This window comes from Balaenoptera ricei, chromosome 1 (genome assembly GCF_028023285.1).
Source record: "Balaenoptera ricei isolate mBalRic1 chromosome 1, mBalRic1.hap2, whole genome shotgun sequence".
Taxonomy (NCBI): Eukaryota; Metazoa; Chordata; class Mammalia; order Artiodactyla; family Balaenopteridae; genus Balaenoptera; species Balaenoptera ricei.
This window is the reverse complement of record NC_082639.1, coordinates 118,762,645-118,788,081: the sequence shown is the minus strand read 5'-3', so window position 1 is coordinate 118,788,081 and position 25,437 is coordinate 118,762,645. Positions and strand designations below refer to the sequence as shown.

Genomic DNA, 25,437 nt, shown 5'->3' with positions numbered 1-25,437 from the left:
CTCCTGGCCGGAGAAATGAGGAACAGTGCAAAAGATGCCTTTCAGCTGAGTCAGCCCCACGTCTTAAGAAACTTTTCCAAAAGCTCTTCCCACCAACTTCTACTTATACCCTACCAACCAGAACTTAGTCCCATGACCACTCCCACAAAACCAGTTTCTCATTAAGTCAGGAACAAGGAGACAGGGGATTTGGGTAGTCACTTGGAAGTCTCTGCCACAAAGTGCAAAGTGATGACTGAGAAAGAAAGATTAATTCTGAATGAAAAGGGCTGGGAGTATTTCCTTGGGGTCCTGAGATTTTAGCCAGGCCTTGTAAAATGGGTTGATTTCAAGAAATAGCTATATGGGGGGAAGAGAATGGCCTTCCAGACAGAGAAAACAGTCTGAGCAAAGACCCAGAAGCTCAGGAGAGCCAAGAAGTTCAGGAGTCAACCAAGTGCCTGGAGTACCGGGGGTGTCGGCGCTGGGGGGTGGAGCTAGAGAGAAGAATGCTGAGCTGGGCCAAGTCGATTTGAGTTCTGAGTGCCAGGCCAAGGACTTTGGACTTTATTCTGGATTCGTTAGGGAGAGCTTGGGGCAGTTTGTTCTAAGAGCATAAGTAAAAGCAGTCATGATTCATCCTGAGGTATGCATCTTGGTCCTCAGCCTTCATGTCCCAGCCACATGGACCTCACTAGAAACAACTGATACCAGATCTAAGTCACCCAGCATCCCCAGGCCAGAGCTGAGAGGACAACTGCACACTCTGAGAAGTATAGCGTGGAGGTTAGAGACAGAATCTGGAGCCAGACTGCCTGGGTTCAAATCCTGCCTCTACCACTTAACCTGCTATGGCACCTTGGGCCATTTACATAACCTCTCTGTGCCTCAGTTTCCCAGTCTGTAAATGGAAATGATTAAAAATGGTTCCTACCTCATAGGGCTGATGAGAAGATGAACAATGCCTGGCTCTTAGGAAGTGCTTTTAGGATTAGCTGTTGTTATTAGTATGGCCTTGGCTCCAGCATTGTCTCTGCCCGACCACTGCCTCTCTGACCAGTGACCTGACCTTCCCTTGTGTCCCCTCTGAGGAGCAGTATGAAGAGAGGTTTCTGCAGGAAGAAACCGTGTCCCAGCAGATCAACTCCATCAAGCTCCTGCAGACGCGGCCACTGGCTCCGCCAGAGGTGGTGAAGCCTCAGCGGCCCCTGCAGAGGCAGGTCCACCTGAGGGGCCGGCCGGCCTCCAAGCCCACCGTCATTCGGGGCATCACCTACTACAAAGCCAAGGACCCTGAGGAGGAGAATGACATCGAAGAGCATCGTGAGTTGGGGGTCAGCAGGGCCGCCCCCCCAGAGGCAGGGCAAGGGACGGAGTCTCCACTTGGACCCTGTGGAGGTGCACTTCCCGTGAGGCACACACCCTTTTTGCAGTTTGATTACTACTGTGGCCCCGCAGAGCCAGCTCGGTTACCTGAGAATTCCCTGCAGTTACAAATTATCCAGAGTTCTTACGGCCTTTCCTCACCACTTGCTGAGCGCCCTGGGGCAAGTCACTTGCCTTCTCTGGGCTTGCAGAGGGCCACAAGGCAGAACATGGCTGAGCCAGAAGGGACTTCAGTGCCCTGGAGTCCAGTCCTTCCCATTCACAGATGAGGACCCTGAGGCATAGAGGCGAATGACTCACTCCCCACCACACAGTGGGCTTCTCCCACCTGTTCCTTCTCCAGGGGCCCTGGGCTTCCTGACCGAGACTCCAGCACATGCTGGACCCCTTTTATCTCTGTCCCTCTTATTTTTTCACAGAAAACAGATATTCCCTTTCACCTCATCTTTATCTTGTTTCCCTAACACTTCCTCTTCCTGTGCTTCTCTCCCTGCCACCGGCCCCTCCCTTTTCTTCTGTCTCTTCCTGCCCAGCACCCCAGGAGACCCCACTCTTCCTCTCTCTCCACTGGAGTGCCAGTTCCTCCCATCAGGCCCTCCTCAGCAGACTCCTGACTCGTCCACCTGCTCTGCCTCGACCTCCTTACAGTTTCTGCTCACCCAGTCGCTGGCGTAATCATTTTCCCCATTTTCAACTGTTTGTAGCCTCTTTAAATTATTAATTTGTGGGAGTTCCCTGGTGGTCTAGTGGTTAGGATTCAGCGCTCTCACTGCCATGGCCCGGGTTCAGTCCCTGGTCTGGGAACTGAGATCCCACAAGCTGCGCAGCGTGGCCAAAATAAATAAATAAATAATTGGTGTGTGGGGTTTTTGTATTCTGGAACAAGCCCTCTGTCAGGCATACATATTGCAGATATTTTCTTCCTGCCCGTGGCTTGTATTTTCAGCTCCTTAATGGTGTTTCTGATGAGCAGATAAAATCCAATTGACCAATTGTGTCTTTTGTGGTTAGACCTCTTTGTGTCCTTCCTAAGAAATCTCTGCCTCCTCGTATTCCTTCTCTGCTCAAAACTCTGCAGACTGCCCCATTTCACTTGGAATAAAAACGGAAGTCCAAACACAACGGCCAAACGCCACGTGACTTGGCTCCTGCGTCCTCTCTGACCTCTGTCCACCTCACTGCTCCTCAGCCTCGGCAGACATGTTCTGGCCCCAGGGCCTTTGCACTGCTACTATTTCCCCCCTAGTATACTCTTCCCCTGATAGCTGCTTGGCCAACTCCCTCACTCCTTCAAGCCTCTGCTCATCTCTCCATCCCACTTGAGTCCCATCTTGACTACTTTATCCATTACTGCAAGTTTCTCTTCCCTTCCCTTCTCCTCTCCCTACTAGACTTTTTTTCATAGCACCTTCAAATGTACAATCTATGTATTGTTTGGTGTCTCCACCTCTAGATAGAAGCTTTGCGAGGGCAGGATCTTTTTTTTGCTCATTGTTCTTGTGCGTGCTCCGTAGATACCTACTGAATGAATGACTAACTTCCTCCCAGGTTTCGTAGCCCGTGGCTATGTGTCCTCTAGGTGGCCCCTGGGTCCCAGGTGGAGGATAGCAGTAGACTATTCAGAGAGACCCTCCAGGAAATGCTTCCATCTGTGCTCCTTTTCACCTGCTTCTCCTAAATCCCACCTGGGCTCTATCTCTAAATCAGGGCATCATGTTGAGGAAAGAAACCCTCATTAATCTGCCACATACCACATGCTCCCAGTTCCTCTTCCCCCGTCACAAATGCACCTGTGTTTGTTTCCCAGAAGACGAGTTTTTCAGCGGTGAACACGGAATGGATTTGCTGATTGAAGATCAGCTTCTGAGACACAACCACCTGCTGACCAGTGCCACCCGGAGGCCAGTAGCCACCCGTCACAATGCTGCTGTGACAACTGATGCTGGCACTCAGACCACAGCCCTGTTTTCTGCACAGCCGCAGGCCTCGACCTCAGCTGCCAGCGTCCCTGACCCTACTCTCTCTGCCTCAGTTGAAAAATTCTCAACACCACTCCAAACCACCTCAGTGTTTCCAGATCCCACAGGGGAGGCAGTCCTTAAACCTTTTACTCAGGTACCAGCCACGACTGTGGCCCACACAGCCACCCAGCGACCTCCAGCCTCAGCGCCTCCATCAGTGGCTCCCGAGGATGCATTTGTAGAGGCTACGCACACAGCCCCGGTGCCTCCCCCGCCAGTCAGGACAGACTCACTGGGGAAAGATGCTACTGCTGGGCAGGGCACAGCCCCCCTTAGCCCCACCCTGAGCCCCGAGGAAGAAGATGACATACGGAATGTCATAGGTGAGTTCATTCTACCTGGCTTGGGTCTCCTGCTCAAGTGAAGGGCAGAGCCTGGAAATGGCTTGAAAGGAGAGGGAGGATTCAGATGGTCCAACTGCTTCATAAAGAAAGGCAAGTGGAGTTACGCCTTGGCCAATGATCACTTTTAACATCTAGGGTCTATCTATTCAAAATGTGCCAGTGATAAGAGTGGGAAACTCCTTTCTAAAATATAAGTAAATTAATGGAGCCAAGATCTCAGCTTCATTAATAAATTTTATAAACATTTGTCAAGTGCTGGTGTACTAGGCTTTGTGATGGGTATTGGGTATTTGGTTATTTAGTGACGACTAAGTTTTCTGCAGTATGTTTACCAGGCCATGAACTAACAATAGATTCTTATGTGGGCAGAGGGACCCCAGAATAATAAGAATGGGAACAGGGGAATAACCAGTGCAGTGGGCCCCGGGGAAAAATCTCGTGAGCCCTCAGCCTTAGAAAGCATGGAAACATTGTGGCATCATGTGATAAATGCTGTAACAGAGGAATGGAGAGACATGAAAGAGGGAGCAGCAGCTTGGCCTGGCTGCTAAGAAGGCTGGGGAAGTTTTTCTAAGGAGGTATCCTTTGAACTGGGTTTTGAAGGATGAACAGGAGTTTTCTTTTTATTTATTTATTTATTTATTTATTTATTTATTTATTTATTTATGGCTGTGTTGGGTCTTCATTTCTGTGTGAGGGCTTTCTCTAGTTGCGGCGAGCGGGGGCCACTCTTCATCGCGGTGAGCGGGCCTCTCACGGTCGCGGCCTCTCTTGTTGTGGAGCACAGGCTCCAGACGCGCAGGGTCAGTAGTTGTGGCTCACGGGCCTAGTTGCTCCGCGGCACGTGGGATCTTCCCAGACCAGGGCTCGAACCTGTGTCCCCTGCATTGGCAGGCGGATTCTCAACCACTGCGCCACCAGGGAAGCCCAAACAGGAGTTTTCTAAGTAGAGAAGTCTTCTGACTATTAGGTCTAAAGGAGCAGGGTATGTTCCAGAAGCACAGAGAATACAGCCCTGTTCTGTGCCTGGGAGCTCCATGGCCACAAGATGACTCTGAGAACAATGAACTGTGAGACTGTGTGTGTGTGGTGGTCGGGGGGGCAGGAGGGGGGGGAGGAACAACTAGAAAAGGAAATGAGACCTGGCTACAGATGTCTCTTCCAAAAAGAACTAAACCAAACATTCATTACATCACCATCCATAGTGATTGAGAAATAACACTGTTGAATAATAATTTCATTAAAAATATACTTGATTTGATGGAAGACGTGATTTGCCTTATACCTGTCTTTCCCTTCTTCCCATTTTCTGCTCCCTTGGCAGCCTCTTTCCCAATTCCTCCTCAGAATAAGGTGCCAGCTACGCCAGACAGATGGTGGAAGGAGCACCTGCCAGGAGCCAAACACCTGGTTATAGCCTGGTCTCTGCCGCTGACAGCTGTGTGACCTTGGCCAAATCTCTGCCCGTCTCTGGGTCTCAGAAATTAGAAATTTGCTAAAGACTGTTTTCTCCATTATATTCTGTGGTTTTCTGCAGTAAGTTTATCAGGCCATGGTATAGCAAGGGATTCCTATTGGGTGAAAAATCCCAGAATAATGGCAAGGAAATAACCAAATGGACCCCAGGGCAAAATCTCATGAACCTTGGCCTGGAGGAAGCTAAGCAAGAGGACAGTTCTTGAGCCACAGAGGTTGGGGTGGGAGGAGAGAATGTTTTTCTTTTCCTTTCTTTTGCTTCCATGATGGGAGCAAGCTGACCATAGAGTAGAAAAGGTCCATTCCTCACTGCATGGATAATCAATTCTGAAGCTGCGGGTCCTGCTCAGTTTCTGCAGAATGCCCCAGGGTCTGAGCAGAGGTTCCCTGTTCCAAACTGGCTCTGAGCAGCCTTGACCATGTTCATGGGCCCATAGCCCCTGAGCCCAGCACTCCATCTCCTCTTCTGCCATGGGAATGAGCTCCCCGGGGGGCCCCCGTACCACCACCAATTGGGTGGGAGGGACGGTTCCTCCAGAAACTTAGACAGCTGCGCGCCACTATCCCTCCACAGATGGATAGAATACTAACAGTGAAGACAGGCTACGGGTACATCTGCACGCCTTGTATGTCCTCAGCGATGGTGTTTGCCAGCCTGGAAGCCTCTTCCCTTGGCGACTTCCTAGCCAGGGGTGGAATTCTCCACTGTCTCCACAATCCACCTGCCTACCCTGGGTGTTGCCACCAGTGGGCTTTTCTGGTGTTAACTCCCGACATGCACCTTTCTGGGGTTCTTAGGACGCCACCCCCTCCATTAGCCTGACTGAGATGCTGATGCCCAGACAGGAGAAACCCTGTGTCCTAGCCGCTATTTACCTGGTGGTAGGAATGGGAGACAGGGATACATTTTCTCTTGTTGTTCAATATTCTATTCAACCAGAGTAACATTGTCACAGAGGATGTAAGCTTCTGCTTCAAGACTGGCCTGTAGGATTTTTCAGAAGAGCTGGGGTTCTTTTTTTTTTTAATTTTTATTTTATATTGGACTATAGTTGATTAACAATGTTGTGTTAGTTTCGGGTGTACAGCAAAGTGATTTCGTTATACATATACATGTATCTATTCTTTTTCAAATTCTTTTCCCATTTAGGTTATTACAGAATATTGAGCAGAGTTCCCTCTGCTATACTGTAGGTCCTTGTTGGTTATCTATTTTAAATAGAGCAGTGTGTACATGTCAATCCCAAACTCCCAATTTATCCCTCCCCCCACCCTTCCCCCCTGATAACCATAAGTTCATTCTCTGTGAGTCTGTTTCTATTTTGTAAATAAGTTCATTTGTATCCTTTTTTTTTTTAGATTCTACATATAAGTGATATGATATATGATATGATATATGATATGTATGATGTATGATATATGATATGTCATATGATATATGACATATGATATTTGTCTTTCTCTGTCTGACTTATTTCACTTAGCATGATAATCTCCAGGTTCATCCATGTTGCTACAGATGGCATTATTTCATTCTTTGTAGTGGCTGAGTAATATTCCATTGTCTATACGTACCACATCTTCTTTATCCATTCATCTGTCTTACACAGAGGATGTAAGCTTCTGCTTAAAGACTGGCCTGTAGGATTTTTCAAAAGAGCTGAAGTTCTTGCCTCTTATGTCTACTGCAGAAAAAAAACACAGGGACGTGGACACAGATATAAGTGTTTCTTCAAATACCAAGGGATGAAAAGAGGGGGTGGCACAGAGAGAAGGGTGGCTCTTTAGGCAATGTGGAGTCTTGGCAAGTTTTTTCAGGAATCACTTTTTTTTTCTTCTTTTTCTTTTAAAATTTATTGATTGATTGATTGATTTTTGGCTGTGTTGGGTCTTCGTTTCTGTGCGAGGGCTTTCTCTAGTTGCGGCAAGCGGGGGCCACTCTTCATCGCAGTGCATGGGCCTCTCACTATCGCGGCCTCTCTTGCTGCGGAGCACAGGCTCCAGACGCGCAGGCTCAGTAGTTGTGGCTCACGGGCCCAGTTGCTCCGTGGCATGTGGGATCCTCCCAGACCAGGGCCCAAACCCGTGTCCCCTGCATTGGCAGGCAGATTCTCAACCACTGCGCCACCAGGGAAGCCCCAGGAATCACTTTTAATCATGTATCACTGTCAAGTGCTTCTCTTGGGCTGCTGTTAGTGTGGATGGGATTTCTTTTCTGGAACCTTCTCTGCAGACTTCCTGCCTGCCTGTGCCTGGCCGAGTAGGACTACATGTAGTCATCATTTAAATAAAAATCATTTGGCTGAAACCAACACAGGCCACTGATTTGTTGCCTGTGAAAGGTTGCTTGCTGTTTACTGAGCCTGGCAATTTTGACTTTGAGCTGTCTGAGTGCTTTTAAATGAGGCTGCTTTTAAAAGGAACATCCTATCCCATGGTTTCTAAACCTAGTTTTGTAATACCCTAAAAGGTCCACCATCTTCCTCAGGAGAATTGTAAAACTGTCAGAAAAATTCCCAAAACAAGCAAATTGGAATTAACTTTTGGCCAAAGCATAGTAGCTCTAGGACAGGCGAGGAAAAATGCTGTCAGTGATGGGAGCCGGGGCTCGGGAAGTGAAGGGACGGGACAGGAGCGGTCACCATCCTCAGTGTCTGGGAGAGGTCTGCTCAGGCTACCGCAGAGGAAGAGGACACTTGTGCCACGTTGCCAAGGCTTTGCGGAGTCCCATACTTTAAGGACTGCAACTCCTGCTGCACGTTTTAGAAGAGGCTGCTTTGGGGCGGGGGTGGGGAGTGGGAAGGCGCAGACAAAGAGGACAGTCAGGATGACAGCACTACCAGAGAGCCTGCCTCATGGTCGAACCTAGGAAATACGATTGGCTAAAGACTGTCTCCTTCACAGAGTAAACCACCTTAACAGTCCCCGAGGCCTGGCCAGCCACTGGCTGTGGGCACGAGATGGCCAGCCGGCCTGGCACATGTCAGCGGGCCTGGTGTGAGGCAGCCTGAGGAAGGTGGTGCTGACACGGGCAGGGGCAGGGCTAGCTAGATCCTCCACGGCACCCAGACTCGGGACCAAGAAGTGTGCCAGTTGGCTGCCCTGAGTCACTGGACAGGCAGCTTTCCCGACGCCCAACTCCACAGACACACTCTGCTCTCAGTCTGTTTGCTGGGGCACCTCACCAGCCCCCTGAAACCACGAGGAGCTTCAGTCAGAACACAGAGGCCGCTGGCCCTAGAAACAAGGCGAGAAAGTGGAGACGCTCCTTGTAAATGGATCAGGAATAAAGTCTGTGCCTCTCTACAAGGATGAAGCGCCCACTCCTAATTCACTCAGCCCCACGCCGTGCTGGCTGTGAAAGGGAGTGAGCTCTGGTCACTTCCGCAGAGGGGTCACCGTGAGGGGGATACGGGCGACTAAAGTGGCCAGGGCTGGCAAGCGGCAAGGTGTGCAGTCCAGTGGAGACTGTCTTTGGTTCTGAGGGTGGAGCTCCATTTCCGAGTGTGGTCCCCAGGGCAGAGCTGACAGCATGAGCCTGTGCGGGCATGGGGGGTGGGAGGTCAGGGGGATTAAAGAACGCCCATCGTCCTGGCATACACAGGGCGACATAAGGGAGAGGGGCCTGCTGATGAAGGGATTGGGACGTTGGGACTTATATCTAAAAGTGGTACAGAAGGTTCTAAGCAGGAGGACTATATTCAGATTTGTCAGTTTAAGGAAAGTACTGGGTGCTGTTGACGCCCAGGTTCTGTAGGTGTTGGTCGTGCAAAGGCAGATGAGGCAGCGTCCCTGACCTGGAGTTGCCGCAAGCTTGTATATGAGACACATAAACACCATTTCGACTCAGGGTGGTGAGTGAATGCATAGGGTGCTTTGGGGTCAGATGTCTCTTCTGAAAAGAGAAGCTGACCTAGCTGTCTTGAGGGATGAGGAAAAAACAGCCAGGAAGGAAGGTAGCACTGCAGTGAGAAGGACCAGAGCCGGCAAGAGCCCCAGAAGTGAACCAGTTTGGTCAGGGCCAACTACGCATTTTGTATAGCCCAGGGCAAAATGAAAACAGAGCCCCTCGTTCAAGGAGCAGGAGAAAAGTGCCATTGAAGATAGTCAGTATAAAGCTGTTTCCTTTCTTTTCTGGCCTCTCTCTCTCACTTGGTTTTTTTCTTTGGATTTCATGCGATTGTAAGTAAAGGAATATTAAAAACTTGAATAGCATGAATTTTATCATATTGTGCACTGCCGGTTTTCAATGCAAAGGTCAGATTATTTAACTCATGCGGAATCCACCAAAATGACAGTTGGTATTTCATGGCTGCTACATTCATATGCATTTTGTGCCTAGCAGACCAGTGGAAACACACAAAACTAACTCATCTGTTTCTGTTTCACTTTTTTTTTTTTTATTATTATTATTTATTTATTTTTGGCTGTGTTGGGTCTTCGTTTCTGTGCGAGGGCTTTCTCCAGTTGCAGCAAGCAGGGACCACTCTTCATCACGGTGCACGGGCCTCTCACTGTCGCGGCCTCTCTTGTTGCGGAGCACAGGCTCCAGACGCGCAGGCTCAGTAGTTGTGGCTCACGGGCCCAGTTGCTCCGTGACATGTGGGATCTTCCCAGACCAGGGCTCGAACCCGTGTCCCCTGCATTGGCAGACGGATTCTTAACCACTGCGCCACCAGGGAAGCCCTCACTTCTTAATATGAGTACACTTTACCAGCACTCCCTACTGAGTAAGGAAGACTAAAAAGGAAAGGAACTATGAGTTGCCCTATCTTTCCCTTTTCTATGTCATCTTCAGCATGAGTTGTTGGCTAATATGAGGAAATAACACAAGTAAGAAAGAATATGATAGGGTTATTTGGTTATTTATACTTCTTAGAACACCACTACCTTCTTTCTGCGTTCAAAACAAGTTCGGTTTCAAATGGAAATTGTGGCCTCTGGGGCTGTCAGGCCCCACTTACTCAGTCATAGGGACAACACACCTGCCTTGTTTTCACTTTGAGTCTCTCTGGACTCCCACGCGCAGTGGGTCCACCTGTGTTCGCTGGGCATAGCAAATGCTGCAGAGGTGGAGGGAAAGGGCAGAGAGATGAAGAGGTGGGAGACAGCGACCACTGGGTGTGTGGGTGGAGGAGAGGGGGACATCAGGGAGGACCACAAGGTTCCAGGCTTGGTTAACGGTGTGCCATGCCTTTCTCCAGGACGGGAAGTACAGGAGGAACAGGCTGTGAATTGAAGCAGATGAATTCCATTTTTAATCCATTCAGTTTGAGGAATCAGGAGGACACACAGGAGAGAGATGTCTAGTAGGGGTTGGATGTCTGGTGCTCAGAAACAAACGCCGGGCTGTATAAGAGCTGAGTGTGCCCAGGGAACACAGGAAGAACAAGAAGATAAGGGGCTAAAAGCGGGTCTCTAAGGGATAACATCTGAAAGGTGGGCAGGAAAGAGAACCAGCCAAAGGCAGCATGACCAGGGCGGTGAGCGGGGACCAGGAGAGCGGGGTGTGAAAGCCCAGTGAGCGAGGGAGGTGGGGGGAGGTGGGCGGGGGTTTCAGACAAAAGACAGGCTTGACTCGAATAAAAAGACCAGAGAGCATCCCTGATGGACAGTGTGTAAGCATTTAAGGCAGCCATCAGGTGAGGAGTTGCGGAGTGTGCAGGAGAGGCCTGCCGCGAGAACTGAGAGCCCCAGAGGGCATGGAGCCTCTTGTTTGCTGATTTCTTTGCGTTAGATGGCAAGATTTGAGCAGGTTTATATGCTGAGAGGAAGAGACCCTACTTTTCAGACCCCGGGGACCTTTGATGCAGGGCCAACTGTCTCCCAGGACTATCGATGGTTAAATGAGTTAATACATAGAGACGGCTTAGGAAGTGTTCCCCGTCACCATACTTCGGGGGAACACGTCTAAGATGAGCTGCAGGCAGTACTCTTTTCTCTTCAGTGCCTTCGAACTATCTCCCTCCCTTCTCTCATTACCCTTGAAAAGGAGTAGACATGCTGCGTCTTCTCTCCAAGGCTGACAGTTTGCTGCCAAGGGTGGGAGCATCTGAAGGGCCCCAGATTCTCAGACCTGGGTCTGGGCCTCATGGTTTACTGATCTCCCTTGAACCTGTCTTCAAATGCTCTCAAACCACCCTTGTCTGTCCCACTGTTCCTGCCTGGGCTGGACCACCCTGTGGGATGCCGGCATTTGCTCCGAGGGCGTGTGGAGATACAGCCTGAGGTCCTGGGTATCAGGACTTTGAAGCTATAAGCTGGGACTCCCCTCTTCCTACAGAAATAAAGATGCCAGAAGCTGACGCCATCTGTATTAGTTTCCTATGCCTCCTGTAACAAATTACCACACACTTAATGGCTTAAACAATAGAAATTTATTCTCTAACAGTTCTGGAGGCCAGAAGGCTTAAATGCGTCTTATAGGACTAAAATCAAGGTGTCAGAAGGCTGGTTCCTTCCTGAAGCTCCAAGGGATAGTCCATTTCTTGCCTTTTCTAGCTTCAGGTGGCTGCCGGCATTCCTTGGCTTGTGGCCTCATCACTCCAATCTTTGCTTCCATCATCAGGTTGCCTCCTCTTCTGTAGTCAAATCTCCCTCTGCCTCCCTGTCATGAGGATACTTGTGATTGCAGTTAGGACCCACCTGGATAATACAAGGTAGTCCCCCTATCGCAACATAGTCTCTTTTGCCATATAAGGTCACATTCATAGGTTCCAGGAATTAGGACCTGGTTACCTCTGGGAGCCATTACTCAGCCTACCATACCATCATCAGAGTGCATTTTCCAAGCGCTCTTGTGAAGTAGGTAGGGCATATATTATACTTGTTTTACTGTGGAAGAAATTAAAGCTCTGTGACCTTTTAAAAGAAACACAGACTTTGGAATCAGTAGCAGGGCCAAGACCAATGCCAGGCCTCTGTCTGCAAACCTGGGGCGCATTCTATAGCCTCACGTTAAGCCCCTCTCATTGCAGAGCCTTAGTGCTGAGACAGGACCCTGCAGGGATCTGGGGGGCTGCCTGGGGCAATGCAGTACATGGAAACTTAGATGAGTCCTGGCTTCCAGGAGCTCATCTGCAGTTTCCATATCTGGGCAGAGAGGTGGCATAGCCATGGCAGAAACCCCTGGCCTCGCACAGCCATTTGTAGGGCTCTGGGCATGGGTTGGGGGCTGCCCCTCAGACAGGGAGTTGATGTCCTCACTGGGCTTTTCCAGGGGAAGGGGGCACATAAAAACGCCCCTCCCTGGGGATGGCACGCTAGGGCTCACCTTAGTTCTAAGGAAGCACAGCTTCTCCACTGGCAAGCCAGGGCCCTGCTCGGCGCCAGGGAATGAGATATTTTCCATCAGACCTCTGTTGCCTGGGCTCAGCCAGAGCCTTCTATTTTATTGTCTTCAGCAGATGAACTCATGTGGGGGAATGAGGCTTTGGCTGGTAGGCTCTGTTGTTTGTCTTACAGAGGCCAAAACCCTCTCCTCTCTGTCGGACCAGGACCTAATAAACCCCACACGGAGATGCCTGAACCCTGCCAATTGCACCCAACTGTGGGCCCTGCCTGAGAAAACAATGTTTATCCTACTTTCAGACGCCTGGCTGCCCCAGGCATGGGGCCAAGGGCACAGCGCCTGCCCTGTCCTGCCAGCTCAGACCGCTATGCGGGAGCAGAACGGATGGAACAGACTGCAACAATTTGGAAGTGGGCGTGGCCTGGAGTTTAGAGAACCCTGAATCTGAATTGTAGCTCCTTACTCTTTGGTCCCACGTGAATGTCAGGGACAAATTACTCTCATCACTGTTGCCCATGTGTGCACCAGTCTTGATGGCAGTTGGGGGTTATTCTGCTGGTCCCAGCTGCCAGGAGGAGTAGGAGGAAGTTGTAAAGCCTGGATTAATCTGCTTCTCCCACTGCCCCCTCCATTGTCCTCTTCCCATCTCCTTCATAACCCACTGTTGCAGAGACAAAAAGAGCACGTGCTCTCTGTAGTCTCATGTTATTTCAGTATCATTCAGGGCCATGTTCAATAGTAATACTGCATATTAAGCATGCAGGCAGGCTTTCAACTTGATTTAGAACCCAGCATGGTTCTAGTGGTCTTTTAGAGCCTCTCATGGGCACCAGGTCTCTCCAAAGAGTCACTCAGGAGGACATTGCAGAGTTCCCTTAAAGCAGACTTGACCTTTGAAGGAGTCTCCTACAGCCAGAGTAAGCTCCTTATGTGGGAACTTGGTCCCCGGCCCCTCCAGTTTCCCAGAAGGGGGCCCTGGCATCGTGCCCACAGAGGCATAGGCTTGAGGACAGCTCTCTAGGACCCAGAAGGTGGGCCTCAGGGACATGACATACACTGCACAGTCAGGGCTGGTCTCTGCTGGTGGCCTGGGCCAAGCCCCTTGGGGTAGCTCAGTGGCTGGTGAAGCTCCGTGTTCCTGGTCATACCTGTAAAGTCCTCTCCTCTGGTCACACTTCTCATGCTGCCGTGTATTCATCCAAGTTTCAGGACATCTGCTCAGTGCCCGTGGCCTGGCAGACACTGTGTATTCTGAGGACTGAGGACACAAAGAGGAAAGCCACAGACCCTGCTCCCTGGGGCTTATGCTCTGGATGGGGGTGGGCTTTGAATCAGGAGAGAGATGCACAAACAATGGTGAGACATAAGATGACATGTCCTGTAAGAGAGGTACATTCACAGTACTATGGGAGCAGGATGGAATCCAATAAAAGGCTAGAATGGTTTTTCAGAGGAGGGTGTGGTGTCAGAAAAGGGCATTGGAGCTTAGACCCTTGAGGGGTGAGTTTGTAGGATTGAGAAGTAAGAGGACAGCAGGAGCAAAGCATGGTGGCATGAAAGTGGCCCAGGATGGTGACAGTAGATGGCTTCATAGGAGTAGAATATAGGATAGATGAGAGGAATAGCAGGGGATGATGCTGAGAAAATGTCTGGCGTCAGGTTGGCTATACAGGGCCATAGAAGCCTGCCCAGGAGTTCAGGCTCCAGGTGGCAGAGCCAGCAAGGGTTTTAGGGGCGGGGCGTTCTTCGATCATCCCAACCTCTCCATCCACCTCTCCTCCATCAGGAAGGTGCAAGGACACCCTCTCCACAATCACTGGGCCAACCACGCAGAACACATACGGGCGGAATGAAGGGGCCTGGATGAAGGACCCCCTGGCCAAAGATGAGCGGATTTACGTAACCAATTATTACTATGGCAACACCCTGGTAGAGTTCCGGAACCTGGACAACTTCAAACAAGGTACGTGATATGGGTCCACCTTAGGGGGGTTCCTCCTTCCCCACTGTCCTCTGTTTTAATCATGGCCAGATCTCTTAGGGTGGAGACAGTGGACAGGAAGGGCAACGCCTTCTTCTGATGGTAAAAGGACCTTCTCTGGTAGCGGGATGTCCCTCTTCCACACTCTCTCACATTCTCTGCTCTCTCATCTCTCAGCCCTGCCCCTCCTTCCCAGTCCCTGGGACATAGGACAACCTGGAGTCTGGTCCAGAAAACAGTAGTGATACTTCTTCCCTTTCCCATGGCCCTTGACAGTTTACAAACCACGCTCACGTACATTAGCACTCTGGATCCTTGAAACAGCTTAGTGAGGGGAGTGGAAATCGTTATTTCTAAATGACAGATGAGGATGCCATACAGAACTAGGAAGTGGCAGAACCAAGACACAAACCGTGGGCTCCAGACCTCAAGCCAATGGCACGTCCCATCTCTCTGGGCTGCCCCCTCCCTGCCTGGCAGGCTGTCTCTGCACCGTTGCCCTCGAGCCTTCTGCCTTCTCACTGCCCGCAGGTCGCTGGAGCAATTCCTACAAGCTCCCCTACAGCTGGATCGGCACGGGCCACGTGGTGTACAATGGTGCCTTCTACTACAACCGGGCCTTCACCCGCAACATCATCAAGTACGACCTGAAGCAGCGCTATGTGGCTGCCTGGGCCATGCTCCATGACGTGGCCTATGAGGAGGCCACGCCCTGGCGGTGGCAGGGCCACTCGGACGTGGACTTTGCCGTGGATGAGAATGGCCTGTGGCTCATCTACCCGGCCCTGGACGACGAGGGCTTCAGCCAGGAGGTCATCGTCCTGAGCAAGCTTAACGCCGTGGACCTGAGCACACAGAAGGAGACCACGTGGCGCACGGGGCTCCGGCGGAACTTCTACGGCAACTGCTTCGTCATCTGCGGGGTGCTGTACGCCGTGGACAGCTACAACCAACGCAATGCCAACATCTCCTACGCCTTTGACACCCACACCAACACGCAGATCATCCCCAGGCTGCTGTTCGAGAATGAGTATTCCTACACCACCCAGGTAGACTACAACCCCAAGGACCGCCTGCTCTACGCCTGGGACAATGGCCACCAGGTCACCTACCATGTCATCTTTGCCTACTGACACTCCTGTCCCCAGAAGCAGAAGTGCAGAGGGGCTACTGGCACCTTGTGTGTGTGTGTGTGTGTGTGTGTATGTGTGTGTGTGTGTATGTGGGTGTGTGTGGTTTAAAAAATATATATTATTTTGTATAATATTGCCAATGTAAAATGACAATTTGGGTCTATTTTTTTTATACGGATTGTAGATCAATCCATACGTGTATGTGCTGGCCTCACCCTCCATGGTTTATATTTTTGTGCAAATGAACTTCTCCTTTTGACCAGTAACCACCTTCCTTCAAACCCTCAACCCCCTCCAGCTCCCACATCTCGATCGGAGAAGGTTTCTTCATCTGGGTCTTGCAGGCAGCTGACACCAGGAGCAGGAGTGAAGGAGGCAAGAAGGAAGTGCTAAGGGGCGGGAAAAATTGTTTTATGTGTTAGAGAAGTTTTTTTAAAAACCCGGAAAAAAATGCTTTTTTTTTTAATAAAGAAGAAATTTAAAATCACCCCCCAGTGCGTTTTTGTTTAGCACTGATATGACTGGCGGGCTTCGATCCCTCCCCCAGAAGGAGGTGGGATCTGTGTCCCATAGAAATACCCTCATGCTGAGCTGCCCCAGGCAGCTCCCCTCCCCTCCTAATGAGGGGCTTCCTTGTGGCGGCAGGAAAGGGGGTGTTAGAGATTTGGAATGAGCTGACCCCTACACTCGCTTTAATTTGGGGGCATTGATCCCTTCCCGTCTCTTCCACTGTCTCACCAGCTTCCTTGCGCTGTTCTGCTTTTTTCTAGTCATTAACCAAGATAGGGGAACCTGTTCATTCCTTATTCCTCCTCCGTGTGGCCTGGTGGTTGGCACTGCTGAAAATACAAAGCTGAGTGTGACCTTGACCCTGTACTTCTTAAGAAGCTTACAATCCATCAGTCAATCTTTCCCCTCCCCATGATCCTCTCCTCTGCCTCATCCTGAACGTTCACCTTCAGCCAGCCTTCCTTCCCAGCTTCCCCTCCAGGAGAAGGGCCTGGTTCTGAAGCGAGGCCCCTGAGGGAAGTGTTTGTAGGATGGGAAGACCTGCCGTCCCTCCCCATGCACGGCCCGGCCCTGTGCAGTGCCTGTTGCCCACAGCTTGCCCTTTCCTCCACGTTACACAAAACAGGAGACAGAAAAGTGGAAAAAAACCTGAATGGGCGTCTCCTGAGTTTATGGGTGGAGGGCAGAACCCAAGAATGACGTGGGAAGACAAGCACATCATGTCACCACACTGACCCCACCCTCTCCACCCCACGCCCCCCATATAGGGAGCAGCTGCTGCCTGCTGAGTCCTTCCGCACAGACACCCTCCCCCTCCACGCTCCCCAGTCGATCTTTGCGCTGCTTACACCTCTCTGCACGGTGCGTGGCTTCCACGCCCACCCTGCTAGCAGCTTCCTCCACTTAGCCCATTTCAAATAACAAATATCCAATGACTTCACTTTGTCTTGGGGCTGTTTCGGTCAAATTCTCCTGAGCAAGTGCAAGTGCCTGTCAGGCTTGGAGGCAGCAGGAGGGTTTAGAGGCGGGGAGATGGTATGTCCAGGGCTCAAAAAGGCTTTGGTGGATGATGAGGGTGGTAAAGCTGCCCACGTCCAGAGGCCTTACCCGACCAGAGGAGAGAGAAAGCATTTCCTCCCTAGATCCTGGCCCTTCTGTCAGGCCCCAGTTGGAGACCACAGCAAAGTCAGCCTGAGCCCAAGGTAGGGCTGCTCCGAGGGAATGGGGTAAGCCAGCAGGAGAGTTGCTGGTGAGGAACTCACATCTTAACGGAAATGTTTAGCTACCTATCCATCCATCTATCATCTACCCAGTCATTCATCCACCAACCCACCCATCCATCTATGTAAAGTGATATATTTACAGTTGCCAGATTCCCAGACCAGGGCTTGTCACCCAGGGCACACTCACCCCACCTGGGACCTCACTGCTGGGTGGCCCAGAGGCCGGGGCTGGATGTGTGCCTCTCTCCCACTTGTGCCTGACCCACAGCTTACTCTCTTTGCTGCTGTCCATATGACACCAAGTCCTCCCAATCTGCCTGCTCCTCAGGTTTCTGCACGAACCTCCTAAAAGTTGCCCTGCCATGTCAAGAAAGGGAGTTCTCAGACTTCACGTTTCCAGAGCGAGTGACCTTCGATAATGGACCTCAGGAACAAGCAATCAGGGTCAGTAGGAAGTGGTCAGGGCTTGGTCAGGGCCCCAGCTGTCATGCAAAATAATTAGTTCTGGGAGGCCTGCCTCACAAGTGCGGGTGTAGGATCCCAGGCCATGAGCCGCGTCCCCTGAAAAGCCAGAACCCAGGCTGAGGAGCCTCAAGGCAGGAGGGGCAGAGCAGGGGCCAGGCAGCAGTACTGCCTAAGCCACAGGAGTGGCTGTCCTAGCCATCCGTGGCCTGGATCCGTGGATCCCAGGACAGGTGGTCAGCAGGCAAGGAGGGCTGCCCTCCACCCCTCGGTGACTCTGGGTTGAGGCTCCAACATGGAAACTCATGTGGCCGCTTGCCCAAGAGTCAGTTTTCCTGCCCTAGCTCCTCAGAGCCCCCTCTGTAGGTGGTCAGGAAACTCCCCCTGCTGGGAGAGCCAGGGGGCCATGAAGATCAGCCTCTGCGGATGCCAGCTGCAGCCTCTCTGGGCGATCTAATTGCCCTGCGGCCGAACTGCCCACTCAGGCCAGGTGAGAATCCTCTCCCCAGGTACCTCCCACACGCTGCAAGGAGGAAGCAGTGGAAGGGGTGACCTCAGGCCTGAAGCCGGCTGGTGGGAAACAGTTTCCCCGAGCACACCCAGGACTTCTCCAAACAGCTTTCTCATCGTGGGTTTGAACTTTGGAAACATGAAGAATTAGAGAACGAGTTTCTCAGAAAGTTGAAGAGACCGAGCAACAGTCAGGTATGTACCCACCCTCCCTGGCCTTCTCCCCACCTGTGAAATGAAGGGGGCTTTTCCAGCTCTCAGATTTGCTGAGGCTTCTCCGGGCTTTGTAACCTCACACCGAACCTGAGGCATTTTAATCACTTGATACTGACGGGAAAATAGATTTACTTTTGTTTTCCTATTAAAGTGTTTCCCAACAGTATCATTTTCAAAAGTGGAGAAAAATAAGACTAGCAATTTATCCTACATTCTTTTTACCTTCGTTTATTCATGTATACATGTATTCATTCAACAAATATTCATGGAGTCCCCCACTGAGGATCCTGAGGGACCAAGACAAAGTCCCTGACCTCAGAGAGCTTATATTCTGGAGTGGAAGAGAGAAAAGAAATAGATTTATATGTGATATGACAGGTGGCAATAAAATAAAGCAGGGAAAGGATATAGAGAAACACAGGTGGAAGAGAGGGCGTGGCTTTTTGTGTAGGCAGGTGAGAGAAAGCCTGTGTGATATGGGGACGTTTGGACAGAAGCAGAAGATAGCCAGGGCTGAGCATGCAGACCTCTGGAGGCTGACAGCGGGGGACAGGACCAAGCAAAAGCCCTGCAGCGGTCCCACTCAGCCGTATCAGCCCAGAGTCCCTCCAGGCACAAGGTGAGGCTGGCCAAAGCACCTACAACCAACCCAGCACCCTGGGCAGTGAGCAAGTTTATTCTGCAGCCGCTCGATATGCTAACTCACCTGAACACAATTGGGTGATGGCGTGCAGGCCTTTTTCTCACTTGCTACCACCCAGTGAAGAGGGATGTCTGCTGCAGGAAACTGGGTCTGGGTCCTGACTCCCCAACTTGGCCTTCATGTGACCTCAGACAAGGAGCACACACTGCCTACAAGGAGGGTAGGTGCACCGAAGATTCAAGCAAGGCAATGCAGGTAAAAGTAAGTGAAGAATATTAGCCAAAGTCCTTATTTAAATTTCTCAAACAAGCTCCTCCTCTTGACTTCCCTGATAGTCTCCTGATCTCTGGGATATAAGCTTTAGGCTCCTTTCTTAACTCTCCCGGACCCCACAAGATACTGTCCTTCCACCCGAGGTAATACGGGAGGCAGTGGGTACTTGTGGACAAATCTTGGCTCTTTCCTGTTCTGGCTGTGTGATCTTGGAAAAAATACTGAACTTCTCTGAGCCCTCAGTAATGGATCTGTCATATATGGCTGTTTGGGGACTTAGTGAAATAACATCAAAAGCATAAGGCAAAAAATAGGCACACAATAGTTTTTATTGTGACAACTTTCAATCAATCAGAAAAATACAGAGGAAAGTATAATGAGCCCCCATAACCCCAACACCAATAATATAATAATTATCAATATTTCATTATATTTGCTTCAGCTTTTTAAAAAGCTTTGCTGACGTGTTTTAAAGACATCATGACATTTTACCCAAACTTACTTCAGTAGGCATATTTCTAAAAAAGGACATTTTTCTACATAACCTCAATGTAACAAGATTAACAATGATCCCTTAAAATCGATAACACCCAGCTCTCACTCAATTTCCCCAGTTGTCTCAAAAGTGTCTTGTACATTTGGACATTTGAATCAGATCAGTCAATGTCTACACATTGATTTTATGGTTTTGCATCTTAATTCTCTTTTCTCTCTCTCTCATAAATTTTAAATGTTGGAATAATTTAAGATTTACAGAAAAGTTGCAAAGTTAGTACAGAGAGTTCCCAAATACTCTTCACCCAGTTTCCTTTATTTGTCAAAACTAGGAAACCAATATTGGTACGTAACTCCTAACTAAATTCCAGTTAGATCTTTTAGTCTAGAATAGTTTCTTCCTGTTCTGCTCCCTTTCTTTCATGCTTTGATTTGCTGAAAAAAATCATGTTGGGTTTTCTGCAGAATATCACTTTCTGATATTATCACTTATCTGATTGCTTCCTTCAGCTATCATTTAATTTATTCCTCTCTCCCTTGTTTTTCCTTTAAACTGGAAGTTAGATCTGAAGGCTTGATTAGATCCAGGTTCAACTTTTTTGGCAAGAAGACTGCATGGTGATGCTATGACTTGGTGTTCAGTGTTTTCCATACTTTCCCTACTTCTTCCACGGCCCCTCTTCAGCCTCACCACCCCAGGATGGCGTACTGCAAACACCCCCTACCATTTCTACTGTATCCTGGGTCCTCTCCCACAGATCTGTCAAGCCCATGGCTGACAGATGAATCTTGCTTTGATCATGTCCCTGTAACTGTCAAATTGAACAAGAGTGTCTCCAGGGCTGTAATCATCAGGCACCTTTATTTTTCCTACCAATATCCCTGTACATTTTTTTTGGTGAGCCTTGTCTTTTCCTGCTCTCATATGAAAACCTGGGCAGGCCCTTTGACGTTATGGGGAACTCTTAGGTAACAAAAAGTCCTATGGCCGCCTTAAATAAATCAACACAGATTCAGCTGAGTAATTAAAACGTCCAGTCAATTTTAATAATCAAAATTTTGGACTTGACTTCAGCCGCATCCCTGCTTCGGCCTGTTGGAGGCAGGAATCCTGCTGATGGTGGGGGGGGGGGGGTCATCGACTCTCCCAGGTGGCTAACTTTGGTCCAGAGTTGAATAGGAGGGAGAGAGGGGAACAAACGGGGCAGGAAAATTATGATTTGACTGGTAAAGTCATGGTGGTCCAGCTCTGTTGGGAGGCATTTAAAAACACTCTCTCTCGGGCACCTTTGTGGGTCCTTTGAAGAGCATCTTCCTCTTTTGATAGGGATGCTTTGTCGTTTTCTCTTCGCAAGGACTAAAGCATCTCTATTCTGGCTGGTCGTCCACCCCTTCCCCAGCCCCTAGGATGCTAGTGATACCTCCAGCAGCATGCTGATAAAATCTCTGTCCCTCTAAAATGGCCACTTGGATCGAACTGAAGATGACCCCACGTATGACAACATCTGGTCCACAGAAAATTTTCACACATTATTTATTCTGACCAAACCTGGGAGTGCAGATTGGCTTCCAACTAAGTAATCTTTGCTCTACTGAAAGGTAGTTACCCAGCCCATCTTCCCTGTCTAGGTCTCCCAGATGGGAATCAGTCACTTGTCCACTGTGACCCCCCAAAATACAAGGAACATGGATTAAGTGTCCCAACTGGTCCATTTCAAGCTCTCTTCCCTTAGCCTTGAGGGGAAGCCCAGGGGGGAGGGATGGGCCTCTGAAAAGCTCTCTCCAAAGGAATCCTCTTCCAACATTCTCTTTAAAAATATCCAACTCCGGGCTTCCCTGGTGGCGCAGTGGTTGAGAGTCTGCCTGCTAATGGAGGGGACACGGGTTCGAGCCCTGGTCTGGGAAGATCCCACATGCCGCGGAGCAGCTGGGCCCGTGAGCCACAATTACTGAGCCTGCGCGTCTGGAGCCTGTGCTCCGCAACAGGAGAGGCCGCGACAGTGAGAGGCCCGCGCACCGTGATGAAGAGTGGCCCCCGCTTGCCACAACTAGAGAAAGCCCTAGCACAGAAACGAAGACCCAACATAGCAATCAATCAATCAATCAATTAATCAATAAAAAATAAATAAATAAATCTTTAAAAAAAAATATCCAACTCCATTTAAAAAAAAAAAATCTTAATGTGAGTGAAGAGTTTAAAAGTCTCTACCCAGTTTCCAGACACCTCCTTGGTGAATACATCATGCAGTCTTGCCCTTCCTTTGCAATGAGAGATCTAGTGTCTCCTGGGGTTTCGGCTGAAAGCTCTCACTTTCAATTCCTATAATACCTCCCAGGTTCCCTTCTCCTAGAATGCCTTCCCAGCCACCACCCTCCTTCTCTTCTTGTCATTTAGACTCTCTTCAGTGTCCAGGGTAAGGGAAGTCTTGCCCAACTCCCCAGCCAGAGCAACCGTAGCCCTGAATACCGTGCATGGCACCAACTACATTTGTCTTTTATTGCATTCATCTGTCAGCAGGTCTTGTCCGCTCAATGAGGCGTTCCTCTCCTGGAGGGCAGAGGCTGTTCCCTATTCACCTGGGACTCTCCACTACACTTAGCACTGAGTCTGGCTCATAATGCCCGTTCATTAGAGATCTGCCAAATGAGTAAGTAAATGAATGAGGAATTCATTTTTACTGCACAAAATCCAAGGTCAAATTAGTGACTTCATAAACAGGAACCTGACCAGATTCACAGGTTTCCCTGCGGTATATATTCAGGGAGTTATTTTTCTCAAGGTTGTCCTGCCTGCAGACTCTTAGTACAATGCTCAGCAGACCGGGTGGTCTGAATATGGTTGTGCTGAAGCTCAGGGAAGTTAAGACTCGAGGAGGGCAGACTTCTGGACACCCTTGGAGAGGATCCCTGCTGGGGCCACCGGTCTTCACCCAGTGGTCATCCCTGAGCTCAGGACATGTCCAGCTCAACCCAGATTGTCAAGGCCTCATTGAGAACAATGGGTTGCTTTCCTTACTTTTAACCAAGAGACACAGAATTGTGCCCAGTTTCTCAACCAGTTATACAATTAACAGGAAGTATGATGATCTGGGTCTTTACTGAGCACAGGTGAGTCTCTGAAGGCTTGATCCTGAGTAGGTTGGTGAGGACCTCAGCCCTCCTGATCACAGAGCTTCCCCTGGCTGCCCACGCACACCCACGGCCTCAGAAACATCCTCCCCACCTCCTCCACTAACTGCCGACTTTCTCAGCCTCCCCTCCGCCCCACTCTTGTGAAATCACAAATGGACAACAATAAAAGTCTTGGGATTTTCAGAGAAGGAAACTTGGGATAATATTTCCTTTTTTATTTTTAATTGAAGTATACTTGATTTACAATGTGTTCGTTGCAGGTGTACAGCATAGTGATTCAGTATTTTTGCAGATTATATTCCATTATAGGTTGTTACAAGATAATGGATAAAATTCCCTGTGCTAGACAGTATATCCTATTGCTTATCTATTTTATACATAGTAGTCTGTTAATCCCATACCCTAATTTGTTCCCCTTCCCTCTTCCCTTTGGTAACCATGAGTTTGTTTTCTATGTCTGTGAGTCTGTTTCTGTTTTGCACATACATTCATTTGTATTACTTTTTTGATCCACATATAATTGGTATCATGTAGTATTTGTCTTTCTCTGACCTATTTCACTAAGCATGATATTCTCTAGGTCACTCAACACTGCTGCAAATGACAATATTTCATTCTTTTTACGGCTAAGTAATATTCCAGTGTGTGTGTGTGTGTGTGCGTGTGCGTGTGTGCGTGTGCGCATATACACATAGATACGTACATGCATACATACATACCATATCTTCTTAATCCAGTTGTCTGCTGATGGGCACTTGGGGTTGCTTCCATATTTTCATGTATTGCCTATTATAAATAGTGTTGCTATGAACATTGGGGTGAATGTAACTTTTCAAATTAGTGTTTTCATTTTTTCCAGATATATACACAGCAGTGGAACTGCTGGATCATATGGTAGTTCTATTTTTAGTTTTTGAAGGAACCTCCGTACTGTTTTCCATAGTTTTCCATAGTGGCTACACCAAATTACATTCCCACCAACAGTGTACAAGTGTTCCCTTTTCTCCATATCCTCTCCAACACTGGTTATTTGAAGACTTTTTGATGATAACCATTCTGACAAGTGTGAGGTGATATCTCATTGTTGTTTTGATTTACATTTCTCTAATAATTAAGGATGCTGAGCATCTTTTCATGTGCCTCTTAGCCATCCGTATGTCTTCTTTGGAAAAGTGTCTATTCAAACTTCTGCCCATTTTTTGATAGAATTGTTTTCTTGATATTGTGTTGTATGAGCTGTTTGTATATTTTAGATATTAACCCTTTGTCAGTCGCATCATTTGTAAATATTTTCTCCCATTTTGTAGGTTGTCTTTTATTTTGTCAATGGTTTCCTTTGCTGTGCAAAAGCTTTTAAGTTTAATTAGGCCCCATTTGTTTAGTTTTGCTTTTATTTCTTTTGCTTTAGAAGACTGATCCAAGAAAATATTGCTATAATTTATGTCAAAGAGTATTCCACCTATGTTCTCTTCTAGGAGTTTTATGGTTTCAAGTCTTACATTTAGGTTTTTAAACCATTTAGAGTTTATTTTTGTATATGGTGTGAGAGAATGTTCTAATTGCATTGCTTTACATATAGCTGTCCAGTTTTCCCAGCACCACTTTTTGAAAAGACAGTCTTTTCTCCACTGTGTATCCTTGCCTCCTTTGTCATAGATTAATTGACCAAAGGCATGTGGGTTTATTTCTGGGCTCTCTATTCTGTTCCATTGATCTACGTGTCTGTTTTTGTGCCAATACCACACTGTCTTGATTACTGTAGCTTTGTAGTATAGTCTGAAGTATGGGAGGGTTATGTCTCCAGCTTTGTTCTTTTTCCTCAGGATTGCTTTGGCATACTGTGTCTTATGTGGGTCCATATAAATTTTAGTATTATTTGCTCTAGTTCTGTGATAAATGTCCTGGGTATTTTGATAGAGATTACATTAAATCTGCAGATTGATTTGGGTATTATGGTCATATTAATAATATTAATTCTTCCAATAAAAAGAGCATGAGATACCTTTCCATTTCTTTGAATCATTTTCAGTTTCCTTCATCAATGTTTTATAGTTTTCACAGTATAGCACTTCCACCTCCTTGGTTAAATTTATTCCTAGGTATTGTTGGTTTTTTTTTTTTTTGGCTGCGTTGCATCTTCATTGCTGTGTGCATGTTTTCTCTAGTTGCAGTGAGTGGGGGCTACTCTTAGTTGCGGTGCATGGGCTTCTCATTGCGGTGGCTTCTCTTGTTGCAGAACACAGGCTCTAGGAGTGCGGGCTGCAGTAGTTGCAGCATGTGGGCTCAGTAGTTGTGGCTTGCAGGCTCAGTAGTTGTGGCTCGTGGGCTCTAGAGTGCAGGCTTAGTAGTTGTGGCCCACAGG

General features: G+C 48.7%; 1 protein-coding gene across 2 annotated transcripts in view; it reads left to right on the top strand.

Moving 5' to 3' along the window:
- Positions 1-16,098, top strand: part of OLFML2B (olfactomedin like 2B) — a 38,289-nt gene extending 22,191 nt beyond the window's left edge. The window contains exons 5-8 of one of the 2 annotated variants that reach the window (XM_059903085.1): positions 1,077-1,302; positions 3,173-3,709; positions 14,284-14,460; positions 15,010-16,098. In XM_059903085.1, coding sequence (XP_059759068.1) covers positions 1,077-1,302; positions 3,173-3,709; positions 14,284-14,460; positions 15,010-15,611 — 1,542 coding nt within the window. In that variant the 3' untranslated portion in view covers positions 15,612-16,098. Of the gene's footprint in view, positions 1-1,070; positions 1,303-3,172; positions 3,710-14,283; positions 14,461-15,009 lie in introns of both variants that reach the window. The other variant, XM_059903076.1, reaches the window with a different exon arrangement.
- Positions 16,099-25,437: the final 9,339 nt, after the last annotated feature.